The following is a 23,774-nucleotide window of genomic DNA, read 5'->3' as shown; positions in this document are numbered from 1 at the left end:
CATCGCTCAACCTCGCCTCTGCAGTATACCTAGTATGCGCTGACAGCCTGAATCACCAAGACAAAACTCCTAGGAACTCGGCATCAACCCGAAATGACGGGCATGCCATGCCATGCCATGTGTTTTACTTAGCTACTTTTACTCCCTGCTTGCCGTGATTGAGAGGCCTCACTAGCAGCCTCGGATCAGCGGTGAACCCCGTTAAGGAGCAGCAGGCCCGCCCCGCTCTGGAGCCGGAAGCAAGTCTAGCTGCAGGTCCAAGATGCGTGGATGCATCAACCAAAGAAAAGGCACCGACGACGAGTCTGGAGTAGCGGTTGATAGCGCGCTGCCACATTGCATCCATCACATGCGGGCTCTCTCCCAGCTTTGAGGCGTCGACCCGGTATTGACTCTGAGGCTGCTGCTCTGCCGCTAATACATACCTTGACTGCCTACTGATCTCAGGACTGCCGTTGCAGCAGCACATGCGCAGCAGCCATCAGACAGCGGCCGTGTGCAGTGCAGTGCGCAGGCACCCCCGGATCCCAGCATCGCCAGGCCAAGATCCCGGCTGCTTCTGCCCTCGAAGATGCTCCTTGTTTAGCCCGGCCCGGCCTTGAACGCCTCCAGGGGCTGGCGATCTCCACAATGTCCTTCATGCCGTCCTTCTCCCAGGACGGGAGGCTCTATCGAGACGAAGACCACTCTGGCCTGGCCAAGCTGGACCGACGAACCTCTCGACCTCTTCCCTCCGATGGGACCTTGAACCTCCCCGAGATGCACATGGTCGACACGGCACATCGCGCGGAGTCCAGCGCCAAACTGCCGCAGCGGCACCTCGTCTTCCCGGATCCCATCGCCTTCAAGTAGGTTTACATCGGCTAGAGATCAGCATTGCAGACAGCAGCGCCAAACACTGACCCTCTTCTGACAACAGGTTTCTCGAGAACGACCCATGCGTGGAAGTGGTACACCGACGAAGCGTCCTCCGCGGCTATGACCTGTATCTCGTCGAACAGTGGGCCTGCTCGCGGCGGCCCCCGACTTTGGTCATTGCTACCTACACCGGCAACGAAAAGGACTCCATCGTCGTCGGGGTGCTGGCGGTGCCGGCAGACGAGAGCTTATTGTCCGAGGAGGTCCGACTGTATCTGAAAAAGACGGAGCAGAACCATGCGCGACCGAAGAATACCGAGCTCGGCGAGCTCATGGTCACGAATCTCAGCAGTTTCCCGTCTTCGCTCACCGTCATTGCAGTGCCCGAGGGCGATCTCCGACAATACCGGAACCTGTTCATCGTGAACGAAGACTTGAAGCGTCTAGGATGCTCTGGGCGATCTGGCCTCACGCTTACGGAACCCACTGAAGCGACTCAGTCCAAGTTTCAGCAGCTTTACCGAATTAACGATCGCGTGCCCTTGAAAGAGGCGGTGGTGGAGCTTGTCAAGCTTTGCCAGGTCGCCCTGTACATGTTCGACAAGCTGGACCACGCCTATATCGACGGCCTGCTCTGCGATGTTACCGAAAGGGCGATTAGTAACTGGTGGACCGAGGTCGGGGCCGAGCACTACAACTACGAGCCGACAGATGGGATTCTCGGGCCATCGACCGTCGCAGCCCTGCTGGGAATGCTGATGGGGGCGCGAAACCGACTGCACTGGCAAGGCGCTCCCGTTCCAAAGGATGTCTTCGACCTCGAGGGTACCAAGCGCGGCATTTCCTACTTTCAGAAGGCCCTGAAGCTGGAAAGAACACGACGGCTAGACCAGCAGACGCTTTTCAAGCTGCACACAGCAACCACCAAGGCGGCGGTCAAGGAGGACTGGGGTGTACAAAAGGCCATCAAGTCGACAGTCACGGAAATTGGAGGCAAACGCGGAGAGATTGTCATCGACATGGTGTCTGGAAAAGACAAGGCTGGCCTTGCTGACATCGAAACCGTCGACATTGACAAGTTTGCCAGCTTGGTATACGGCGAGCGGCCAAGGTGGCTTTGGCATGGCAAGCCGCGCCGGACTCCGGTAGGCCAGCCTGAGCAGGAAGATCAAGACGCGGCTTCACCACCATCAAAGGCGGAGGCAGCCAACCAGCCTGGAAAGCGGACCCATTCCTTACCAGTAGAGGACGACTTGGAGATGAAGCGGAAGGACGAACTGCTCTCCCCAGATGCTGGAAACGCTATACGCCCTACCATGAGCATGATGGAGGGCCCGGTAGAGAGAGATGCTTTGCACAAGACTGTCTTCAAGAGCGTTGCCGGAAAAATGAGCGACGCTCGATCAGGCTTTGGACGCTTCAAAGAGGCAGTTGGGGCCAGAGGAAGAGGCCATGGCACGCGCCTGTCCATTTCGACCAAGGAGGATGTTCTGGAGAACGGGAACGCCAACGGATATCAGAACTTGAGCATCCCGCCAAGCCCCGCTGCCGCGGTCAGCCGGGCGTTTACCTGGAAAACGAAGCCGGAGGAGTATTTATCGGCTATCAGACGGGGAGATCCTGACGCTCTACCTGGGTTTGCAGCGGTGTCCTCGCCTTCGTCTACAGCGGACCTCAAAGGTGCATACGAGAGGCGGCCGAGAGATTCGGACAGATCTCTGGATGTTCTCGGCCCCGACGTGCACAAACTGTCCCACCAGAGAACGACTTCGGCCGTGCCGTCCATTGCTGAGAGCGACGTGGAAGCGATCTGCCCCCAGATCAGGGAAAGGTCCGATCCGCGGCAGCTGGCGCTATCAAGACGTCACAGCTGTGACGTAGCAGAGGTGTGCACGAAGCGGGAGCTCAACGAAAACCGGTGGGCGCGCCGTATGTCATTTGGCGACGCCGAAGAAGCCGTGCTGTCATGGGACGAACTCGTCGACCTTATGGACGAAACAGAGGATGAAGACGAGGCTGAAGCTCGAGCGGTGAGCGCTCGCCGCCTCGCACAATACATCGAAGGCATCGTGCAAGGCATCGAGCCCTGGGTCAAGGAAAAGATTAAGCTTCTGCAGCTTCTTGACGACAAATACGGCAGAGACAAGGCAGAAATACAAAACCTGCATCATCAATTCAGCGAGATATATCACCGAGTCAAGTACAGCTCAGACGAGATGCTAGCCGAGGAGCGTGCCAGCCTGACTGAAAGCGTCAAGGAGATTGAAATCCTCGTGGCACGCCTCGATTACGAGATCAATGCGCTGGTCCAGAAAATCAACGACGTGGAAGACGGCATCCAGAACTTTGAAAGGCAGGTCGAAGACGTCGAGAGGCGAGCAGAGGAATTGAAAAAGCAGCTTGAAACGGAGAGTTGGCTGCATTGGTTTGTGAGGACTCTGACTGGCGTGGGCACCGGCCCTCACATCACCCGGTCCGCTGAATCACGATGACGCGCGTGAGAAGTCTGTATGCTTTAACCCCCGTCTGTCGATGCTTCCTCTGTTGCTCTATCAACTTTAATCGTCATCTTCTGAGAAAAAACTGGGCTGGAGTTGGAAAAACACCTGATTCATACATATGGGGATACACGGGAACCGGCGTTTTATACCTAGTCTTCTCTGTCATACTTTTTTGTCTTTCTTGCAAGAGGATAGATACCAATTGGCAGAGAGGATGTTTGATTGCAGCCTCGTCATCATAACGGGCGATTATCTGTTTGGTAGCTTTATACATCTTTGACATGGTATCGTGTATATCCGTGATCCCATAATATCAAAGCCCGTTTAAACCGCATGCATTCTGCATACTCCTCCTCCCTCCTATCCCCACCCCATATAATCGTACAACCGACCTCCGTATGACGTCCCATTCACACAAGCCCTCGAAGGCGGTGATCATAATCAAACGAGAGAACACGCCAATGTGGGAAATCTCCAACTCCGCATCGTCGCAAGTACCCCAACAACAACAACAACAAGAGAAGAAAAAGACCACCTAGAACATGCCACCGGCCTGAGGGCCTCCGCCCATGGCCTGACCCTGCTGCTGCATGATCTCGCTAATCTTCATGGAAGTGTCGAGGAACTTTGCCGTGCATCGGTCGAGGCAGACGGACTCGCCCTTGTTGAGCTCGCCCTCGCGGTAGTCGGTCGGGACGCACTTCTTCTGGCACGTCTTTTGCAGGCTGTTCCGCGGGGGGAAAGGTCAGTATATATGACTATCTCTTATCTTGAAGTGAGGGGCTCTGCGAGGGTTTTTTTATTTTCCATACCGGTTGTATGTATCAGCCATCATGCGCATCTCGCCCTCGACGGCAGCAATCTTTTGCTCCGAGGTGGGCTGAGGACGACCGATTCCCAGGAAAGACATGATTGACGTATATGTATGAGTTTGTGTGTGTGTGTTTTTGCTTTTTTTGTTAAGAATGAGAGATTTGAGGTGAGCGGTGTCGAGGGGCGTGTTCTTGAAGAATTGATTTTCTCTTTTGAATTAGAGGTTGATGTCGTCACAGCTTTTTTTGGGAGATTGCAATTTGAGGTTTGGTAAGAGGAGGCAAAATTTCCCTTGGCCGGCAGGACTCGAGATTACATAATGTGCTATCGATAAGGCTATGGCTGAGATGCGTGCGCATCCCATCCTTCTCTTTACACAGGCGTGGTTTGACGCAGTATTACCGTGCTTAATGATTACCGGGCGGATGGCTCTCCCTTGCCTGTGCTAAAGTTCATCATGATATCAAATTTGTATGGATAATTTGGCCGCAGATGGGTACTCCAGGCAATGAGCTGACAGGAGGCTTATCCGTTGCGCTGACCAGCTAATACATCTGGTGGGGGCGTGCGAAAGCTGTCCAGATAGGTATCATCGATTTCGTTGCTCAGGTAGTCTGAAAAGGCGCTCAGGCGGACTCGAACAAATTCTGCCTACCTTAAGATATGCTATACATTAAGCAACAGGCAGTCACAATAAAAAAGGGACGAAAAACCGAAGAACATTCGTGTAGATAATAGGGGAGATACATAAGATTCCCTCAGATGGGTCGGTAACACACAATAGGCTGGAGTGGGAGCGTGCTGCTTCTGTGGGTGTCGACCACCTTGGCAATGAAGACACACCATTGACGAGGCATAAGATGGATGGCTAATGAGCAGAAGGACGAATGAGCGGTCGATACAGGGTAAAGAGTATGGGCTTGGCGTGGCTTGTTACATCCTGAACGAATGCAGCTGGTCTTGTTGAGCCTACCATGCCTGTACCTGTATCATTATAAGGTAGTTGTCCATACAGTGGTCTACCTCAAGCATGGATCGTGATCGCTGGTCGTGGGTGGTCCAGCCAGCCAGACCGGCAGTATAGGCCACGGCATGGGGCCCTCACGCCATCGATTGTGTAATAGGCGCACGGCGGTTACGACAGGAACGTGCCACAGGGGGGAGGGGAAGGGGAAACGGATGACGGGAAGACAAGAAGGCGTTGTGGGTGTGTTTCAATCCTCTTGTTCTCTGTGGGCTCTCTGTATCAAGCTTTTTGGCCAGTGGCCAGCCATCTTTGGTCTTGGTCTGTGATCGGGGAGGACGGGAAGACGGAAGGCTTGTGGTGACACGGATTGCTTTGCGTTTGTGGAGGTGGGTAAGCTTTTCACACAGATGTGCCAGCCATCCAGCCTTATCTTGATATTGGAGCAGCTCCTCCGCGCACGTATGTATGTATGTATGTATGTATGTATGTATGTATACATGCTACTGTCGGTATGGAGGGTATCAGCGGCGAAGGGGTGCGTGAGTGCGTGAGTGCGAGATGCAGGACAAGCTTCATGCCCAGTTGCAGACCGACACGGTAGCAGTGGCCTTTGCTGTGGCTGAATGAATGCATGCGAGTCTGAATGAGAAATGACGGTATCGCGTACGAGGCACGCACACACCTCACCCATCCATCACCACTGCAGCTGCAAGCTACTCGTACTTGATGCTTCGTGGATCCCACGACATGTGGGTTGGGTGCTCAGCCCTCTCAAGCCGAGAAAGATGGTCCAATGCAACCCTTTACCTGCGGCGCACCGGCGAGAAATCGGTGATTGGACGCACCCAGGGTCGACACCAGAAGGGCGAAGCGAGGTGAGAGCGTGAGAAAAGAGAGCGACTGGAGACTTGTCTGGCTCCTCCAGGACGGCCCAGCTATCGATCAAAAGGCAGGCCGATAGAGGGGGCAAGAGGAGGCCCCTCAAGAGCGCACATGCATATTATTTCGCTCCGTGCCTCTGCGGCCAATGGATCTCACGCCTGGGCAGCGACTTGGCCATCCATTTGCTGCCTGCGAGGCCGATGGATCGTAGCGGCCGTCTGAACCTGGTCCGATGGGACGAGGGCAGATACGGACCCGACGTGTTTGTCGACGGGGCGAGTCGTTAAATCACCATGAGTTCACCCCCCAAAGGCCGGTCCGGTACGAATGAGCCTATCCATTTGTTCTTCGTGAGTCGTAGCTTTGCTAGCATAGGTAGCTCGTCTGATACCTACCTAGTAGGAAGCAACAACAATAACAGCATGGTTCAGTTGGTAGTAGCATGAACAGCTGCTGGTTGCTCTGGGCACACGGAGCACCCGGGCATTGATGCTCATCCTACCCATTATCGATCGGGCTGCAACAGAGAAACGGCCCGGCTCGGCAAGGACCAGCTTTCATGCTGTCGCCAACTAGACCTGGAGCCGTTTGCTTGCTTGCGTGCTTCTTCCCCCACAGGGACAAGGACGCTGGTGCTAAGATGTGTCAGTGTCTCGCCCCAATGCATCGCTACGAGTAATGAGAGGAGTGCTAAAGCCAGGAGAGCAGGTACTACGAGAAGAGCGAGACGACAGACCAAGCCAAAGAAAACAAGCCAGGCTGGCCCTCGGTTTGCTGCTGCTGCTGCTGCTGCTGCTGCTGCTGATACCACCAGGTACGAGGGTGATTATCGCGCACGCACCCTTTGCCGGCTTGGGGAGGAGTGCGCACAGTAGTCCCGATGCTTGGTTACCAGATGGAACCTTGAGTGATTTTATCCGGGCGGCTGAGCCCAGGTTATTCGTTGCTACTACTACTACTAGCATTGAGCCAAAGGGGAGCCAAAGCGAGGACGGAGCAGATAATTTGATGTCAACAGCAAGCAACAGACGATATACTCGTACTAAGTACTCGTACTGACTCACCGACAGTTAAAAGGTACATACCTTGATATTTGGAGACACAACCTTGGAAGTGAGATTGAGCTGTCAGACAGGAGCAGACACATCTGAAGCAGGTTCATGCTCGGGTTCAATTGTTGGGCTCTGCTCTGCTCGGTGTTTGTTCCCTGTTCCCTAGGCAGGTACGTCCGGAGTACCTGTACGCCGTATCGCCACCTCCACTGCCCCGGAATGACAGTACAGGTACCTCATGCTTGGCTGCAGCGGCAGCATCGCGGCATGTGCGAGTCGCTGGCCATTTTGCTTGTGATGGCCACGTTGCGCCTTCCTTGCCCTGTGCTTGGTGCAATTTGTACCTACTTCAAGACCAGAACTTGCAAGTGACAGGGCTCGTGCTTGTCCATGTACGACGTACCTGTACTCGATACTCCATATTTCTGGTTTCGGCCGGGGTTCGAGAGCAGCGCCCAGCGCTTGGATACCAGTCCGCGACTTGATGGCCATCCGCTGATGTCTGTCTGGAGCGAGGACCCCGGAGCGCTGGCCAGGTACCGCCGGGGTAATCGGGCAGGCTGGGCTAATGTTTCTGATACACAAGCTGCAGTGACCATCGTATCGTATCGCATCGTGCCTTCCCCCTCTGCGCTCCGGTGTGCTGTGCTGTGCTGTGCTGTGTGCACCCCCTCCGTTTGCGCTGGGCTGCGACTGCCAGCTTGTGAACTTTTCGGCTTTCCCCCCACCATTGATGAGGCTTGTGGAAGGAGAGACACAGGCTGGAAGACGAGCGCATCAAGGTAAAGAGCAAGAGGTACTTAGTATACGTTACAGACAGAGGTATACGGTAGATCTACCCATGAAGGAAAGAAAGACCCATACAATGAAAAAAAGTATAATCTGTAGGCAGTAACACACCTTCCGCTCGCGCGGTGGTCGTTACTGCCCGCCAAAATAAAACCGAGAAAAATAATGATACCTAAAAAAAAAAAAGAGACCTAGAAAAAAAAAGGGCCAATTCCCGCTTCGTGCTATCTCGGCTTATCCCGCCACCCCAAAACAAAAAATTCACACCACCCCAGACAGAAAGTCTTGCTCCTATTGCTCTCTGCATCCTGTCTGCCTAACCTCCTCTGACTCTCGCGCTCGCTCGCTCACCTCCTCTTTTCTTCCTTCTTCCTTCTTCTCTCCTTCTCTTCTTTTTCCCCTTTTCCTCTCCTCACAATGTCCTCCTCCACAGAGCCCCAGGACAATCCCTCTTCCTCAACCACCACCACCAGCCAAGATGCCTCGGGACGACAGCCCTCCGCCGCCTCCTCCTCCGCCGCCCAACTCGCCAGTGCACAGATAAGCCTGCGCAAGACGCTGCGCCAGTTCCCCGACTTCCCCATCCCGGGGATTGACTTCGTCGACATCATGCCCCTCTTCGCCAACCCGGACGCCCACGCCACGCTGCTGTCCGCTCTCGAGCTGCAAATCTCTGAGTCCTTCGGCGCCAACAAGCCCGATATCATTGTCGGCCTCGACGCCCGCGGCTTCCTCTTCGGCCCCGGCCTGGCCCTGCGCCTCGGCGTCGGCTTTGCTGCCGTCCGCAAGAAGGGCAAGCTGCCGGGCCCGTGCGTCACTGCCGAGTACATCAAGGAGTACGGCAAGGACCTGTTCCAGATGCAGCAGGATGCCATCCGCGAGGGGCAGAAGGTCCTGATTGTTGACGATATCATTGCGACGGGTGAGTCTCTTTCCGTGGCCCACGGCTATGCCGTATCACAGTTTTGAACGGACTTAAGGGGGCTGACTATAAAACTCTACAGGTGGTTCGGCGGCGGCGGCAGCAGATCTTGTTCACCAGCTCAAGGGTCAGGTCGTTGGTTACCTTTTCATTCTCGAGATTCCCGGCCTCAATGGCCGTGAGAAGCTCGGAGGCGCCCCTACTACTATCCTCCTTGAGAACCCCTAAGTTCTCCCAGGGACGGAGAAGCGGGCCTCATGTTCCCATTCTCTCGATAAGCGGCGCCATTCAGCACAGAGACGGCACGATTGGATATCAATTCTCTCACGGGCCGCTGGCCTTATCTCATTACAAGCGCCTACAACTCGGACGACAGCATTGCTATTCCTAGATGCTCGAATAGACTCGAGGCGCCAAGACGGACGACTTCTCAGCTGGCGCCGTGAATCCTAGAGTTCTCTGCTCTGCCTTGCTCGGCACGCTTCATACACATCAAAAGTTGTTTGTTGGGGCTTTTCCTTTTGGATTCCAAAACTCATCTCACATGTCTGGTTTCGATTTCCTATTCAACTTCATCATGGGGGCTTCTTGTGCAATTTTACAATCAAATAACCAATAGACTATGGAAAGAAGCGTTCTTCTCACCGGGAACTGGGGAGGGGGGTTGCAGTGCCTTTGTCTTGTCTGTTTCACGACAGCTCTCATCCCTGCTTTTCTCTTTACACGTTACATATACACTCATATAGATTGCCCCCCGCCCTTGTTGCTAGAGGATCGGGCGGAGCAGGCGATAACACAAAATGGAGCAAGATGTCGAAAATAACGGGAGCGCGCCATGGGTTTGGGGATCAAAAACAAAACATGTTGGGATGGAAAAGTGTTGGGTTAGGGATGGATATTTAATGATACAGCTAGGGGCTTGGTCTTCTTACAATTGAATATTTATCTCAATCTCTCAGATTCCGACCTGTGATTTCGATGTTACAGACGTTCGAAACAACACTCGGTATGGGCGAGCGTAACATGATGTTCTCCCTCGCCAACAAGGACCAATTCCCGATTGGCAGGCTTTTCGCACCAATAGCTCAGGGAGGCTGGAGCTCAGTCCTTGATGATTCACGGCTTGCTCTTACAATTGAGGATTTGTCTCTATCTAGCTCGTTTCTAGGTCCAAAGTTGCTCTCTCACATGTCTGATTCAATGCTCAACACCTTGAATTACCTAGACACCACACGCAGTACGAGTATGCTCCATTCCTCTCTTCCAACCAGGAAACAAAATCTATCTATGCAATCTCCAGGGATATCCAATTTCCTCCAACCCCAATCGATGCAGACGTTACAGAGGCTATATGTTCATATGCAAGCGCGATATGTAAAAATGCTATAGGATATAGTACATACTTGATTAAAAAAAAAAAAAAATATATATATATATATATATATTTAGGGACCCGTTATACTGGTTGTTTTGCTTTTCATCTCACAGCACAACCGCATTCTCCACGACAAGCCCCTGGCTTTCAACCCGATACTTGCGCCTCATGCCCACGCCAATGGCATGCCCGAAAAGCTCGTAGTCGCCCCGCGCGGCTCGGACGAGGACCATTGGGATGCCGTGCAGGCGCTTCATGCCCTTGGGCGTGGTCTGCTCCGTGTCGAGCAGTGGCCGCGTCACGTCGCGCCTGTCGTCTTCGTTGTCGTTGACGGCGTCGTGGTCGTCTTCGTCATCTTCATCGTCGTCATCGCCGCCGCTGTTCTGACTGGCTGGCGGCGGCGGCGGCGGCGGCGGCGGTTCGTCGAGGACAACGACGAGCTGCAGCGCCCTGTCGTGGGGCGAGAAGCTGGGGATGTTGTCCAGCTTGCGGCTGAAGGAGCAGCCGCCGCGGAGCATGACAATGACCTGGTGCTCGCGCGGCGCGGACGCGGGGAGCGGGCCCTCGCAGGCCTGGCCGGCGAGGAAGACGGTCGACCAGGGGAAGTTGGAGGCCGGGTTGCGGAAGTTGTAAAAGGGGTTGCCGGGGATGGGCGTGTCCGAGATGGACGGCATGGGGTACGCGCCGGGGCCGGTGGACGTGTAGGCGTCGAAACTGTAGACCTTGGCGGTGCCGGCGCTGGGGTCGGACTCGGGGATGGCGGTGTAGACGGGCTCGAAGACGGAGGAGACGGCGCGGAGGAGGGACTGGAAGAGGGAGTTGGAGGAGAGTGTTTCTGCGTTGAGTGTGTCGCCGTCGTCGTCGGCTAGCATGCCGTCTTGCTCTTCTGCTTTTGCATCTACCACTACATCGTCATCGGACGAGGCAAGCGTGTTGTTGTTGTTGGTATCGCTCGGCTTGTCGACCAGGAGCTCGATTTCCACGGCGTCCCTCCTTCTGCGGCAGGAAAACACCTCGTCCTTGAGATGCCTTACGTGTTCCGCGTGGAAGAAGACTGTCTCGTGGCGCCCCAGCTGCGTGTTGCCAATGTGTGTGATCCTCCACTTGTCTTCTCCCGTGGCAGGGTCCGACACCTGCTCGAGCTGGAGCCTCAGTCCCTCTAGAATGTTGACCGTTGGCCCCAGATGCGTCTGCCACGATAGATGGTTGCCGAACCGCGACGTGATTCCACTGGTGATGTCGTTGGCCGGGAACTCAATCAAGGATATGATGCGTTCCGGGGGAGCAGCGCAGGTGCCATTCTCCGGCAGCATGGCTGGGGGAAGAGTCCAGGGGAAGATGGTGTGGTTTGAGGTGGCCCTGTATCGAACCACCCGGCCCTTCTTCTTGTCTCGCATCTCCACCTTCTCCAGGGGCCCGTGTACGTTGGGCGTTCTGTACAGGTCTGTGAAGCGAGAGACGGAGAACAAGTCTGGCCTGGCCGCCGTGGCCGAGCCTATCAGGTGATGCTCTGAAGGCGGCCGAGGGGCCGGACAAGAGTTTGTGAAGCTTTCATCGTAGTAGGTGTAGACTGCGACGTCTCGGCTCTTCTTGGCTTTGCGAGCGCGGTCCTGTCTGTTGTGAGAGCCGCTACCCCTTTTGCTCTTTGGTATGATAAGCGGATGGCCTTCTGTGGTGAAGACGTAGGCGGCATCCAGCTTGTTGAGTGGATGGTCTGGGTCGAACAGCAGGTACATGTATTTTGCCGTCTCTCCCAAGAAGAAGCTCTCCATGCGGTCCTGCTTCTCGCCCGTCTGCACGTCCTGAAGCCCGGCCCAGCCGCACTCCGCATAGCACCGACGCCGAATGTCGCGGAGGACCATCTCGCCAACGTGCAGATACCACGGGTCGCGGGTTGCACGGTAGATGTGGTACGTCGACTCGATGAACTCGGGCCTCCCGGGCCACCAGCCGATGCCTGCCTCGACGTTGCCTTCGCGGACGGACCAGCGTTCGGGCAGCGCAGAGTACCGCGTCCACAAGGCTGTGTAGACGAGGTTCGCCTCAATGGCCTCTTCCACCTCACCGGCCAGGGCGAGGAGCCCCGGATAGAAGGCGCCCAGGCTGTCGATCCACATGGCATAGGGCTGGCCCGTGGCACGGTGGTTGTTGGAGTAATAAGGGAAGTGGCTCCGGTCGGTGTACAGGTACCGCTTGACCGAGGCGTGCGCCTGATGCCATGCCTGGAGGAAGGCATCTGACGTGTGCATCTCTGGTGGCAGCGGCGGGTGCAGGGAGTTTGGATCCAGCCAGCTGGTTGTGCTCTGTCGGCGCGACGTGGAGGCGTTGGGCATACCGAGGCCCGAGAGGAGGATATGGCTCTTGAGCGCATATTCAAAGAAGCTGTCCATGCCCGCGCCAATGCCCGCGTGAGGGCCGATCCACAGCCCGCGCTCGGCGTCGATGCCGTTCCCGATCAAGCCAATTTCGCTCCTGCGATGCCAGACCTCCCAGAATGCTCGCTTGGCGGCTTGTTCAAACCTGGCGTCTCCCGTGAGCCTGCTCAAGACGGTAAATTCGAGAACCAGGCTTCCCGCCCCGGCGCTGCAGGTCTCGGTAATTTCAGGACGGCCACTCTGCTCCTCCACTGCCTCGCCCAGGTTTTGGTGGAGAGGCGAGTTGACGTAAAAGGGGATGCCGCTGCGGAGATTGACACGAGGATACGGAATGCCCGTCGGCGTGTAGAAGGCGGGAAGCAGCCTCTCGGAGAGGTCGAGCGCGAGCCTCAGCAGCTGGCCATCGTACCTGAACCCATTGGGCCACGGAATAGGGGCCAGCTCCAGAGGATCATCGCCTGCGACTCCCTCCGGCCTGGGCACGTATCCGGTAATCGGCAGCTCCCCAATGGCGAACAGGTGCGCGCTAAGGAGACCGCCCACGCCCCGGATGACGGTCTCAAAGACCTGAACTTTGCTGTCGAGATCAAAGCCTCTGGCACGTATCCCAGCGCCGGAGGGCCCCGATCGCCCGTCTCCGTAGTGTCGCACAAACTCGGCCACGCCATCCTGGAAGTCGCTCAGAGCCTGCGGTCCCGTGTAAGGGCCGTTCTGCGGGCCGCCGGCCAGGATGGCAAGGGTAGACAGGCTGTCTATGAGGGTCAGAGAGTAGTTGCCGAGGGCATCGTTGAGGCTGATGCGCCCCGGATTGTCTCGATCTCGCGTCAGGGGAGTGCACGATATGGGACGCAGCTAAGCATATGGAAAAGGCACAAGTCGTTAGCTGTCTAGTTCTATATGAGAGAATCCGACCCCCCGGGAGCTGGAACATAGCAGCAGCCCCAACAACAATCTTCTATCGCAGCGGAACCCACCTCGTCTTCGGGAAACGCATGCTCCATGTAGTTGCTATATCCGTGATAGAACATGTCCACCGTCTCCTGCCGCAGCTGGGCCAGATAGTCTGCGCGCATGGCATCTACCGGCCGCAGCAGCGAGCATCCCAGCCATGCGAGCGCGATCGCCACCAGCATCACCATCGTCGTGTCGGAGCGCTTCGAAGGGCGTTGACGCGGCTGCTGCAGAACCATTCGGAGGAGCTGGCACGTGCCAGGCGAGGCATTGGAGGAGCGAGACGGTCGAGGAAGTCCAGCAGCATAGAAGCCGCGGTTGCAAAGGAGAGGAGCCTCCTTGTCTGGCTTGCGTGAGGCTGTTTCGGTATGGCGGATAGCCGTCAACGACGCTGGCCGTTGCGATCACCAGCTTCCAGAGTCATCATCGTCGTGCTTGTCTGTCATCTTTGCGCAGCGCCACAAGTCGAACCCGGGTTGAGCAGAGGCGTGGCTGAGGACGCGATCGAGCTGTGGCTGGTGCGACTTTCACTTTCTGCAAGCTGCTGACCAACGCACTAATCCTCGTGCGGACCGCTCTCTGCTTACCAATCAAACGATCCCAGTTCTTTCATTCCAACTTCTCTCGACCTTTTTTTTTGGCTGAAGATGTTTCGTCTCCGTCTTATTGCCAAAATCTATCCCATGCGAGCTTCAGGTCACCGGCACGCTTCCCCGGCATATCAGCCGACCGGCGATAAGGGCATATCGAGCAGGGTTTAGGCGAGAAGCGTGCGGAATACGACTCTGTCTTGAACAGGTTACAGGATATCGATACTCATGGGAGAGCATGAAGCACTGAGTCACCAAGGCGTTCCAGGAACGAAGGGCCCTGGCAGGGCTCGCCTCGTTGCATGGGGATGGGCATCGTTTCTCGACTTGTGTTCCGCACGCCCTCAGCGCGCTTATCGCTTGGGCTTCGTGGCGAGGCTGGGTCTGTGTTGTACAAACCGCAGGGACGGAAGGGTGTGAAGTCGGCGCTTCCTATCCCACAGCCAGTTTTTGGTTGATGCTTGGGGTGGAGTTGTGGATTTGGCGCTGGAGTTTGTGGGATGCAGAGCGTGTAACACGAGCGGCTAAGCCAGCCATCCACGGGCGTCTATCTCAACCGCTCGCCCTCACATCATGGGGTAGACGAGAGGCTGAACGATCGGCCCTCGCTATGATAGCCGCGTTCAGCAGGAATCCACCTTTGGGGGTCTATATCCGACGATAACTCGGAACATGCCCGCTCCATCGACATTGAGATGAGTCTGAGAGCATGCCGTGTAGCCGCTCAAGACCCGGGTTGACAGCTTCAAACAATGGCAGGCATCTGTGGTACATCCGCAGGAAGCGGCTTGATAGACGACTTTATCCCAGCAAGTAACTGACAACTTGTCCGGGAGTTGCGTGGACCTTTGAGACTTTGTGTGTCGAGTCCGCGACTTGGTACTAGACTTCCAAGGAGAGGCAGCAGAGGAGCAACCTGGTACGGGGATCTCCAGGAGTCGCTCGTCAGTCCGGGTAGGTATCCAGAAGCCTGGCTACAACGAAATGAAGTATGACAGGCATCACGGGCGTGTCCATAGCCTTCAACTCGGCCTGAAGCCGAGGCTGGGAACAAAGACCTTGTCTGAAAGCAAGGCACATCCGCCGCAAGTGGACTGTACCGAGCAGCGCCTGCATTTCGGGGCGATGTCCTCATCTTCCGTCATGGCACGTTTGCCCGCCTCTGGCCCTCGAAGCAAGCCCCAGAAACTCTCCAAGACCGGGGACGTCGCCGGGGTTTTGCGACATCTCTTGTCTGTCGCTTAGTTGCTGAGGCTCAGCGTTAAGTCCAGCTGTAGCCGAACGGCTCTTGGGACGGCTGCCGTTTCTGGATCCATTCTGATGCCCTGTCAGATGGGCGTGGCAGCGGCATCTTTGTCCGTGCCTCGATCCTCAGTTTCCTACTCTCCCAGTCTAATCTGATAACCCTGGTTCGTAGACTCCAGCCATGGGCAAATCCGCTACTACTAGTAGTAGTATTCCTCGTCCCCGGCATCAAGCTTCTCCACTTGCGCCAGAAGAATGGGTAATCAGTAATAGAGGAAGCAAACCCAGTCGCACAGGAGGCAGAACACGCGGTGGCCACGCGGACTTCGGCCTGTTTACTAATGGCCCCTACGAGGCATCGTAGTTGATCCGAAGTGCGAAGGAGGAGCATCTTCGTTGAGAAGCTTCTCCCGTGTAAGACCGCATATACGGGCCTAAGCGGCGGCCGAAGCTGGTGCTGTCAGCAAGCGGCTTCTGGAACCTGTCAAGGGCCGTAAAGGATTCTTGCAACTGGTGATACTAGTACATGTGTGTCCCTGGTAACAGTTGGGTGCGGATCAAAGGGTCGCAGGAACGGGCCTGGCGATGCGATTACACTGCCATCGAGATCCATCGTCAGGCTGAAGCACGGGCACGATGGCGCAGCATGTAAGTCGACGGCTGACAGGATTCTTCTCCAGTGTTCTGTGACTTGCGTATCGTCATGGTTATTAGTACGTACTACAGAGAAACACAGACGAGTTAGCTTGCCCAAGGAAGACTTGAAACCAGCATGAGAGGAGGATCCGCAGCAGCTTGCACGATGCCGCCTCTCCAACATTGAAGCTAACAAAGACCGGAAAGCCTCCCCGTCCGCCCTACCAGATAGTTCCCAGCCGGTCCCCTTCACAAGAGCTTCCACGCATCCATTGATCTCCTCTACTACATAGTACTACTACTAGCAGCAAACTCCAGCTTTTGTTAGACAGGGTGGCTAGGAGATTAATCTCGCTGGCTAGCATCTCAATCTCGCACTAAACAACTGCTAACAGCCAGCCTGTCGCAAATCGTCGCGCCATCGCTTCTCCCCTCACCTCCAATCTTCTCTCTCTCTCTCTCTCTCACTCTCTCCTCTCGTTCCATTCTTTTGTGCCCGGCGCGACAAGGAAGAATGAGATTAGCGCTACAGTCCACGGGGCTTGCGATCCGTACTGTGAGTACATGAGAGGCATGGGTTGTCTTGATGGTCTCTCTTTGGGCTAGCTGGTTGATTGCTGTCAGGGGATGCAAGTCTCATCTCACCAGCAGGGGAAGGGGAGGGGGGCGTGTGTGTACAGTACAGGCCTTGTATGTGCTCCAGCGTCAAAAGGCTGATCGTCCTCGTACGGGGCCCCTTGCTGTGCTACTCCGGGTTCCATTCAAGCAAGCAGCGAGGCGTATGGCTAGTAGTAGTACTCGAACGGCGCATCTCCTAGCTGTTCCCTTCCGAGGCTAAATCAATGAGAATGAAGGCATGGCATGGCATTCATCAAGGCGAGGAGGCTAGGCACCTCTCTCCCCTTGTCCCCTCCTCGCAGAGGCGCTGTTCCCATGTTCGTATTCAGGCCTTGTTCCGCGACTGAGCTTCCATCATTCGCACAAGCGATGGGATGCCTGCCTTGGAATGGATCTGTAATCTGTACGTCGACCGATCGAGGAGAGCCCGCCTGCCACGGACAACGTCCCCGTTGCTTCCACTCCCCCTGCCAGCTCGCATCATCTCACTCATCAGCACTCTGTTTGTACCCTTCTCTTCCCTCCTCGTTACATATCGGTTCTCTCCCCATCTCTTCTCGTGGTCGACCAGGGAGTGGTATTACCGATACTCCGTGAACATGCGCTTCCTCTTGGCCTGCTTTCGGCCGGGTGATATCAAAGAGACAAGGTCAGTTGTTGTTGTCGCTAACCACCCCCTTCCACTCTCGCAACTTCATTCGCTTCCCTCGCCTGCACCGGTAACGACACGCCCGTCCATTGTATGTGGCACAATTGAACAAAGAACATGAACGCTATACACATGCATATCGTATACTATACACACATACATACATACTACATACATGGACCTCCCTCCCTCTTTGGCAATCGCCGATGCGTCTGTCCTGGGCTGTGGATCTGGCAGAGGAAAGCCGACAGGGACCGACGTTCGGGGGGCGGCTCCAGATCACATGGCTGATAGGCCATGTAGCCGTCTCAAAGGGGGTGGTGGAGAAGACATGGGTTGAGAGGAAAACGCAACGAGAAGATTGTGTGATGGAGGCCACATTCAAAAAATCCCGGATCATCGTAGCGCCCACGCCCTGGAAGCCTGTCAAGGCTGAATGGAACCCTCTTCCCATCACACGCCCTGTCTTACCCTCCTCACTTCCTAACTACGCGTACATACATTCAGACATACACAGACATACACAGACATACAACTACTGAGTAGGGGATGTGAGGGTTCGTGTCCTGTAATAACTGGTGGTCCAGAATCTAGTACTACATGTATTGGACTGCAAGATGAGCTTCCATACCCCGTATGGACTGCAAGGGCATAGTACATGTATCGCCCATGACCCGCAAAGTGGATGACGAAAAGGGCCGTGAAATGCACACAGAACTGCATACAGTACTCGTAGTACATACATGGATGGAACTCGTGTCCTGTATTGTGTTGCTATTGTCATGCAGCACCGCAGCCCAAGTCCTGAATTGCCGCGCCGAGCAAGGGGACTTATTCTCGATCGGAGCCGCCCGCCTGCTCCAGGAACCCAATGACATTGGTGGATGAATCAAAAGAGTCGAAATGATAACGGACATACAGAGGCACCGGTTCCAATGACAAATTCCAGGCGCAAACGGAGTCTGTCCACCCGCGTTCGTGGAGGCTTTATCCCCGTGCAAATCAAGCTCGGCCGGTGACAGACAAGGGCCTAGGCTCTATTAGCAGCAGATCACGGACAAAAGCCCCTTGACAGATGGGGGGAGAAGAAGGCCCTGGTTTCTATGGGGGTGATTTCGGTGATCATCTTTGTGGAGATAGCAGTAAGTTAGGGGGGGGGGGGCATGGTAGCAGAGCCGGAAGGGCTTCCGCTTAGCCTTGGTCGCCTTCTCTGTTCATGGTTGAGCGAAACCCGTTCTTGAGCGATGAGCTTCTCGACTTCCACACACATACACACACCCCTCCCCTTCCATTTAATGATGTTCCTCGCTTGCTTTAGGGCTCGAGCGGATGCTCGTCTTCCCGAAGCCACAGGTCTGATGAAAGCGGCATTGAGTCATGAGCGGCATCTGGTCCCTGGCCATGCGAATCGCCCATCGAGCAACATGGCCGCATGCAAAGCAGCAGCAACTCCCGCGTGCCTTTTAATTAATTACACCGAGTCCGACGACCGAGCTGCGCCTTGAAAGGAACCGAGCTACTGCAAGCCCACCAGGGAAATACTAGGCACAAGGCCGAAGAGAAGGCGCCGCAGCTCTGCAGGTATTGAGTGGCTTTACGCACGACGAACATGAAAGGAACTCCGTCAAGCGAACCACTTGGCCAGACGCCCACCCTACCTACCTACCTACCTACTAGTAGTATGAATAACACAAGAACTCACCAACAATGACCGACTAGAAAGCCCCCCCTTGGCCGACGCCGTTGTAGAGACGGCCTTGACGCGCGGGTGATGGACAATACCTAGCCCGGCGGCTCAAGGCAGGGCCCGTATGGCTGTATAGTAGGCGCTAAATGAAAAGACCAGCGCGAGAAGGGGGCTCGACGGCGGCTTCAGACCCGTTGGACTGTTGGCCCAATGCCCGATATTTGTTTTTACAGAATCACCAATGTCTTTGTTAGTTGCTGCTGCTGCTTCTCCTGACAGTGAGACTGAGATCGAAAGCATGCCGTAGATATCTCAGGTTGTTGGGCCTTTCTCGCAAGTTTTACATGTCTGTAGTACGTTGGGAAGAAGATCATCTAGACCGAGAACCCTTGCATTCTTGACGTCAAAATAAGTCTCGGAGAATCGAGAGACAAAGGAGGGGAAGAGAAAAAAAATACAAGAGCCAATGTCATTGATTTTGTGTCTTGGAAGTGTCTCATCAGCGCTGCTCAAGGCGTCATAGAGCATCCCCAAAATTTTGACAAGACAATCGAGATCGACTCAGAGAAGGCAACGGAGAAACAGAGACGCTAAGACATGTCTCACGCCCCTTGCGAATTTTTCTCACCTCCAAAAAAAAAGGGGGGGGAGAAGAGGGGAAACCGGTGAAGAGAAGATCGTATTTGCCCAGCCATCTTGACAAAGTTCGTGGGTGATCGGCCTCCTCCTTTGTCTCAGGTTATTGAAGATTGCGTCTTTCTCGCGTGGGGGGGGGGGGGGGACAAAGAAGCAATTCATGTGTCCGGATACTAGTATAGCCACCCTCAGCCTTTCGGCTCTCTCTCCCTCTCCCTTTAACCCCACGTGGCCTCTTTGTGAGAGGAAAAAAAAAACGAAGCCGCCACAACGCAACAGCTCCGAGTAGAACGACTCAGCTCCAAGCCAGCAAAGTCACCGAGGGCTTCTTCTTCTTCTCCTCCCCCCCATCCGCGACGGTGGCTGTTGCCTTTGGGCCATTCTCATCTCATGATCATCTCAATCTCATTCATTCCTCCATTCATAGGAGCCATTAAGCCATCAAACCCGCCAGAACTAGCTGTTTTGACCACGCCCCCCCTTTTAGCGCAGTGACGACGGAACTCTCCCGCTAGAGCGCCATCGATGGCTTCGTAACTACGCGTTACGCTATGGGAAGCCAAGTGCTTTTCACGCAAAGAGGCGGAGGACTCGGAAGAAGATCCTCAGCTGGTGAGAGCGAACCTGTCTCTCTCTCTCTTTCTCTGTGCTGCTAGAACTTGCTTCTGATGCCTTTCTGAGGACCTCCCCCCCCCCCCCCCCCCCCCCCCCTTCATCAGTGCCTGGGCATACAGGGACACATTCAAATCCGCCGGACAATGATCCCAATGTTCTCTCGGCCCATGATCTACGACGGTTTTTGACGACCCCCCGTCCCTGACTCCCAGTCCCATCCGGACCATTGCCCTTTTGTCAATCCCCATCAGAAAGAACAAGCCGCTTGCTGGACACACTCCTCTCAAGAAACACATCATATCGTCCGAGCCGTTACAGCCTAGATACATCCATCACACTTTCTCCATAGGTAAAGCATCACAATCAACAAGAGAAACATGTAACATTACATCCCCTCAAAACCAGCCAAGCCCTCTCCCCGCCCCCCCTAAATCTCACTCAGCCCTGTGGGAACCGCTGCCGTCTGCTAAAGGTTTTCTGACCTGCCCTCTCCCAACGGCCAACAGCAAAAAAAGTAACAGGACGACAACAACGCTTCGGCAATCGCAAATTGCAAAAGGAGGGAAGGGGGCCCTCGTGGCTTTCACACCCTCATCCTCTGCCGTCTGCCTCGTGGCTCCGTCGTCCTGAATGATGGATCAACAGAGTGCTTGCCTTGATTGAGTTTTTGAGAACTGCCGCTCTCCGTGTCTTTTGTTCGGCTCGGCTAAAAAGAAAAAGGGGTGTGAGGTGTGAGGCAATCGTGCGTGTCATCGGGATGTATGTATCTTATTCGTAGGCATAATAATGGCTAGTACAGTACAGACCGACAAACGAGAGTTATCAGCATGAAGCATACGATGTAGCACAGATGAGCGTAGAAAGACTAGGAATAGCATCATAGGAACATGCTGTAGTGCCTATATCCAGGAACCACCTGTCACAAAGGCAGCAGAAAAAGCCCCCAAAACCTGTTCAACCACACATCTCGGTGCCTTGCCTTGCCTTGCCTCCCCTTCCCTCCCCTACGCAATCCCCCCCCTCTCTCTCTGTTTCCCCAGGAACAACCCCCATTCGTGCCACCGCCCCTCTTCCCCTGCCCCATGCGTCCTCTCCATCATCAACATCATCATCATCATCATCAACATCATCATCGTCATCATCATCATCGTCATCTTCATCTCCTCCCCCAACAGCATCATGCCCCCCTCTCCTCACCATCTAGACAACAAACCCGCCAAGAATGCTCAAACCCCATCACCGTGCGAACTCCCTCCCCCCCTTTTTTGAGGGTGTATGTACTTGTAGCCTTCTTTTCTTCATGTTGGTTCGCGCAAAAACACCAGGATGTGGCGTTCGTAAAACAACCAATCAAAACACCATCACTGGACAAAATGCAAACGCAGAACATGCCCATGCCCATGCCCATGCCATCCCTCTTGACCCCCAAATTGTCGAAAAAAAAATAGCATGCCTTGTTTCTGTTTCTGTTTCTATTTCTCCTAAAGCGGCAAAATCGAGGGTCTGCTTCCCTAACCCCCAATTCCCCCCCCCTTTCTTTGCTACTTGCTTGCTTGCTTTGCTTGCTTTGCTGTTTTTGGTGCTTTTGATGCTGCTGCTGGTACCCGTGATGCGATGGTTGAGACATGCGCCGCACCACGGAAACTTACACGGAGACTTTTCCTGGGAGTCTCCTTGCATGACTTACCCTACCTACAGGTTTTGCATCGTGGGGTAAATCCAAGTGGCTTTTTCTTCTTCCTTGCTTCATTCTCGAGTATCTGGTCGGAGCTGAACTCCAAAACTCCCAAGGAGATATTAGTCCTCATGTTCCACAATCTCGTTTGCCCAAGGTTACCCCCCCATCTCACCGGTGCTTCACAACTTACAATACCCACGCTTGTCCGGGTCCCCGAAACAGGTACCTACCAAGTCAGGCTATCTAGTATCCATGACACAGTCTCACAGATCATGTCTGTAGTATAATACCAACGCCTAACAAAAACAATCTCATTATAATACCGAGAGCAATCCTTCCATCATTCATCCCTGGCCAGGCACCGTTCCTTGTCATCGTATCCCCAGCGCCTGGCGTTTGTCGGCTATTCGCAGCCAATACAGTGAGAGCAGACTTGTTACACACACCCCCTGGCCCTTCGCGTCACCACCACACCATAAAGGGCCATCTCTGTAGGGACAAACAGGTATTCCAGCTTGCTCGTTGAGACTGATAGCTCACCTGCGTTGACTACCAATGCACACCGATTCCTTCTTTAAAATACGAAGTACAGGGCATCTAAACCAAGTCAGCATGATTCAAATTCAGCCCGACAATTGGTGTAGAGGAGGAGGCATGTCTGCATATGCACATGATAGATTCGAAAGATAGTACTGAGCACTGACCTGGCGCAAATCTACGTGCATTTTGTCACCTCTTCCCCACCCCCAGACCAGCCAGAAGTGAGATGAGAGTGTCGTCCGTACAAGTATACCTCTCTCCATCAGTCCTCGTGTTACCCAGTGTGAATACATTGACTATCGTGTAGAGCAGCAGTAGAGAAAGGTTACAGGGGATCCTGCTGCAATGGCATCCCAAACACGCTGCAAAGGGTCAAGCGCCGGATTTCGAGCCAGGAGGGGGTCTTTTCAAGCCAAAGGGGGGGGGGGGGGGGTGGGGGTGGAACTGGCGGGAGAATAAGAGAGGGGAGGGATTCTTCTTCATCCAATACAAGCGCACCAAGATGAAAGAGAAAAGCTTCTTGCTAGGTTCCCTCTCTCGGGGTCAAGACAAGGGAATCCTGGGCTTTTCTAATGCGGGTTTTGCTTGCGAAGGATGCAAATAGGAGGATGTAGCAGATGCCGAGCAAACACCGTCACCACATTGTGTTTCTTTTCTTCATCTCCCAATCCCGCCCTTCGTGAAATGGCCCATCAAGTCATGTCCAAGAGTGTCGATTATAGATAGAAAGCAAACGGGCTTGTCCCACCGTAAATGCCGTGCGTCGGGTTCCAAGCTCCATCGGCTCTTGTCAGACGTCCACCGGGACTGGATGTGCGGGCAAGCTGAAAGAAACAACTTGCATGTTTCTTGTCGATGATGGCCAGGCAAGGCGGGCAGCAGGTGACACAAATTCGAGGTCAGTCTATAGAGATTCTAGCGTGATCGTAGCAGGGGTCGAGGGGTATGCAGCTTATTTGTGTCAACATTCATAGAGCGCACCTTGACGTGCCGTAGACTGACAAGAGTGCTCCGTCAAACCTGGCTTGGAAGTGACATTCTGTCGCGTCAATGCTCTTCACACTCTCAAGCGTGTCATGGAGCCACGAGAGAAGCCTCTCGGCCGCTAAGCCATGCCTCCGATTACCCGCCAAACTTCCTATGACTCCAGAGTCAGCAGTTTGCATCGTCCCAGGCACGCGCACATGCTGGACAAGGCCTGCAAGTTAGTATCGTCAAGGCACGAATACCCGGTCACCCCATCAACTTACTTCGTACTACTACCAGGTCTATCCATGCTAGCACAACAGGAGTGGCAGATCCGTAGCAGGCCCGGATATAGACCCAATTTGGCTCCTTGTTCATTGCCTAGATCAAGTAACGGGCAGGCATGCTAGGCTTGGTGTAGATTCAGGC

The 23,774-nt window shown here is 54.7% G+C and overlaps 5 protein-coding genes across 5 annotated transcripts; 3 read left to right on the top strand and 2 right to left on the bottom strand.

The window, feature by feature from the left end:
- Positions 1-765: 765 nt before the first annotated feature.
- On the top strand, positions 766-3,651 carry stb2 (uncharacterized protein; the record flags this gene model as incomplete). The annotated part of the gene is made up of 2 exons (XM_006966615.1): positions 766-848; positions 920-3,651. The coding sequence occupies 2 exons, from the start codon at positions 766-768 to the stop codon at positions 3,348-3,350; spliced, it is 2,514 nt and encodes an 837-aa protein (XP_006966677.1). The 3' UTR covers positions 3,351-3,651.
- Positions 3,652-3,665: 14 nt separating this feature from the next.
- On the bottom strand, positions 3,666-4,409 carry TRIREDRAFT_49594 (uncharacterized protein). The gene is made up of 2 exons (XM_006966514.1): positions 4,172-4,409; positions 3,666-4,084 (listed from the first exon to the last, which is right to left on the bottom strand). The coding sequence occupies exons 1-2, from the start codon at positions 4,267-4,269 to the stop codon at positions 3,895-3,897; spliced, it is 288 nt and encodes a 95-aa protein (XP_006966576.1). The 5' UTR covers positions 4,270-4,409; the 3' UTR covers positions 3,666-3,894.
- Positions 4,410-8,274: 3,865 nt separating this feature from the next.
- Positions 8,275-9,012, top strand: TRIREDRAFT_79373 (uncharacterized protein; the record flags this gene model as incomplete). Its single annotated transcript, XM_006966614.1, has 2 exons — positions 8,275-8,784; positions 8,867-9,012. The coding sequence occupies exons 1-2, from the start codon at positions 8,280-8,282 to the stop codon at positions 9,010-9,012; spliced, it is 651 nt and encodes a 216-aa protein (XP_006966676.1). The 5' UTR covers positions 8,275-8,279.
- A 1,254-nt stretch (positions 9,013-10,266) lies between these two features.
- Positions 10,267-13,673, bottom strand: TRIREDRAFT_64285 (glycoside hydrolase family 47, alpha-1,2-mannosidase; the record flags this gene model as incomplete). Its single annotated transcript, XM_006966513.1, has 3 exons — positions 10,267-10,475; positions 10,548-13,386; positions 13,509-13,673. 3 exons carry the CDS (start codon positions 13,671-13,673, stop codon positions 10,267-10,269), a joined length of 3,213 nt encoding a protein of 1,070 aa, XP_006966575.1.
- A 7,274-nt stretch (positions 13,674-20,947) lies between these two features.
- Positions 20,948-21,430, top strand: TRIREDRAFT_108874 (uncharacterized protein; the record flags this gene model as incomplete). The annotated part of the gene is made up of 2 exons (XM_006966613.1): positions 20,948-20,959; positions 21,071-21,430. 2 exons carry the CDS (start codon positions 20,948-20,950, stop codon positions 21,428-21,430), a joined length of 372 nt encoding a protein of 123 aa, XP_006966675.1.
- Between the last annotated feature and the right edge of the window lie 2,344 nt (positions 21,431-23,774).

This window comes from Trichoderma reesei (genome assembly GCF_000167675.1).
Source record: "Trichoderma reesei QM6a unplaced genomic scaffold TRIREscaffold_13, whole genome shotgun sequence".
NCBI classification, from domain to species: domain Eukaryota; kingdom Fungi; phylum Ascomycota; class Sordariomycetes; order Hypocreales; family Hypocreaceae; genus Trichoderma; species Trichoderma reesei.
The sequence above is the reverse complement of the archived record's forward strand: the minus strand, read 5'-3'. Positions and strand labels throughout refer to the sequence as shown.

Coding starts and splice junctions, on each gene's coding strand:
- TRIREDRAFT_49594 (XM_006966514.1), bottom strand. CDS start 4,269: ATGTCTTTCCTGGGAATCGGTCGTCCTCAGCCCACCTCGGAGCAAAAG. Junction 4,085..4,171: donor ATGGCTGATACATACAACCG/GTATGGAAAATA, acceptor CCCGCGGAACAG/CCTGCAAAAGACGTGCCAGA.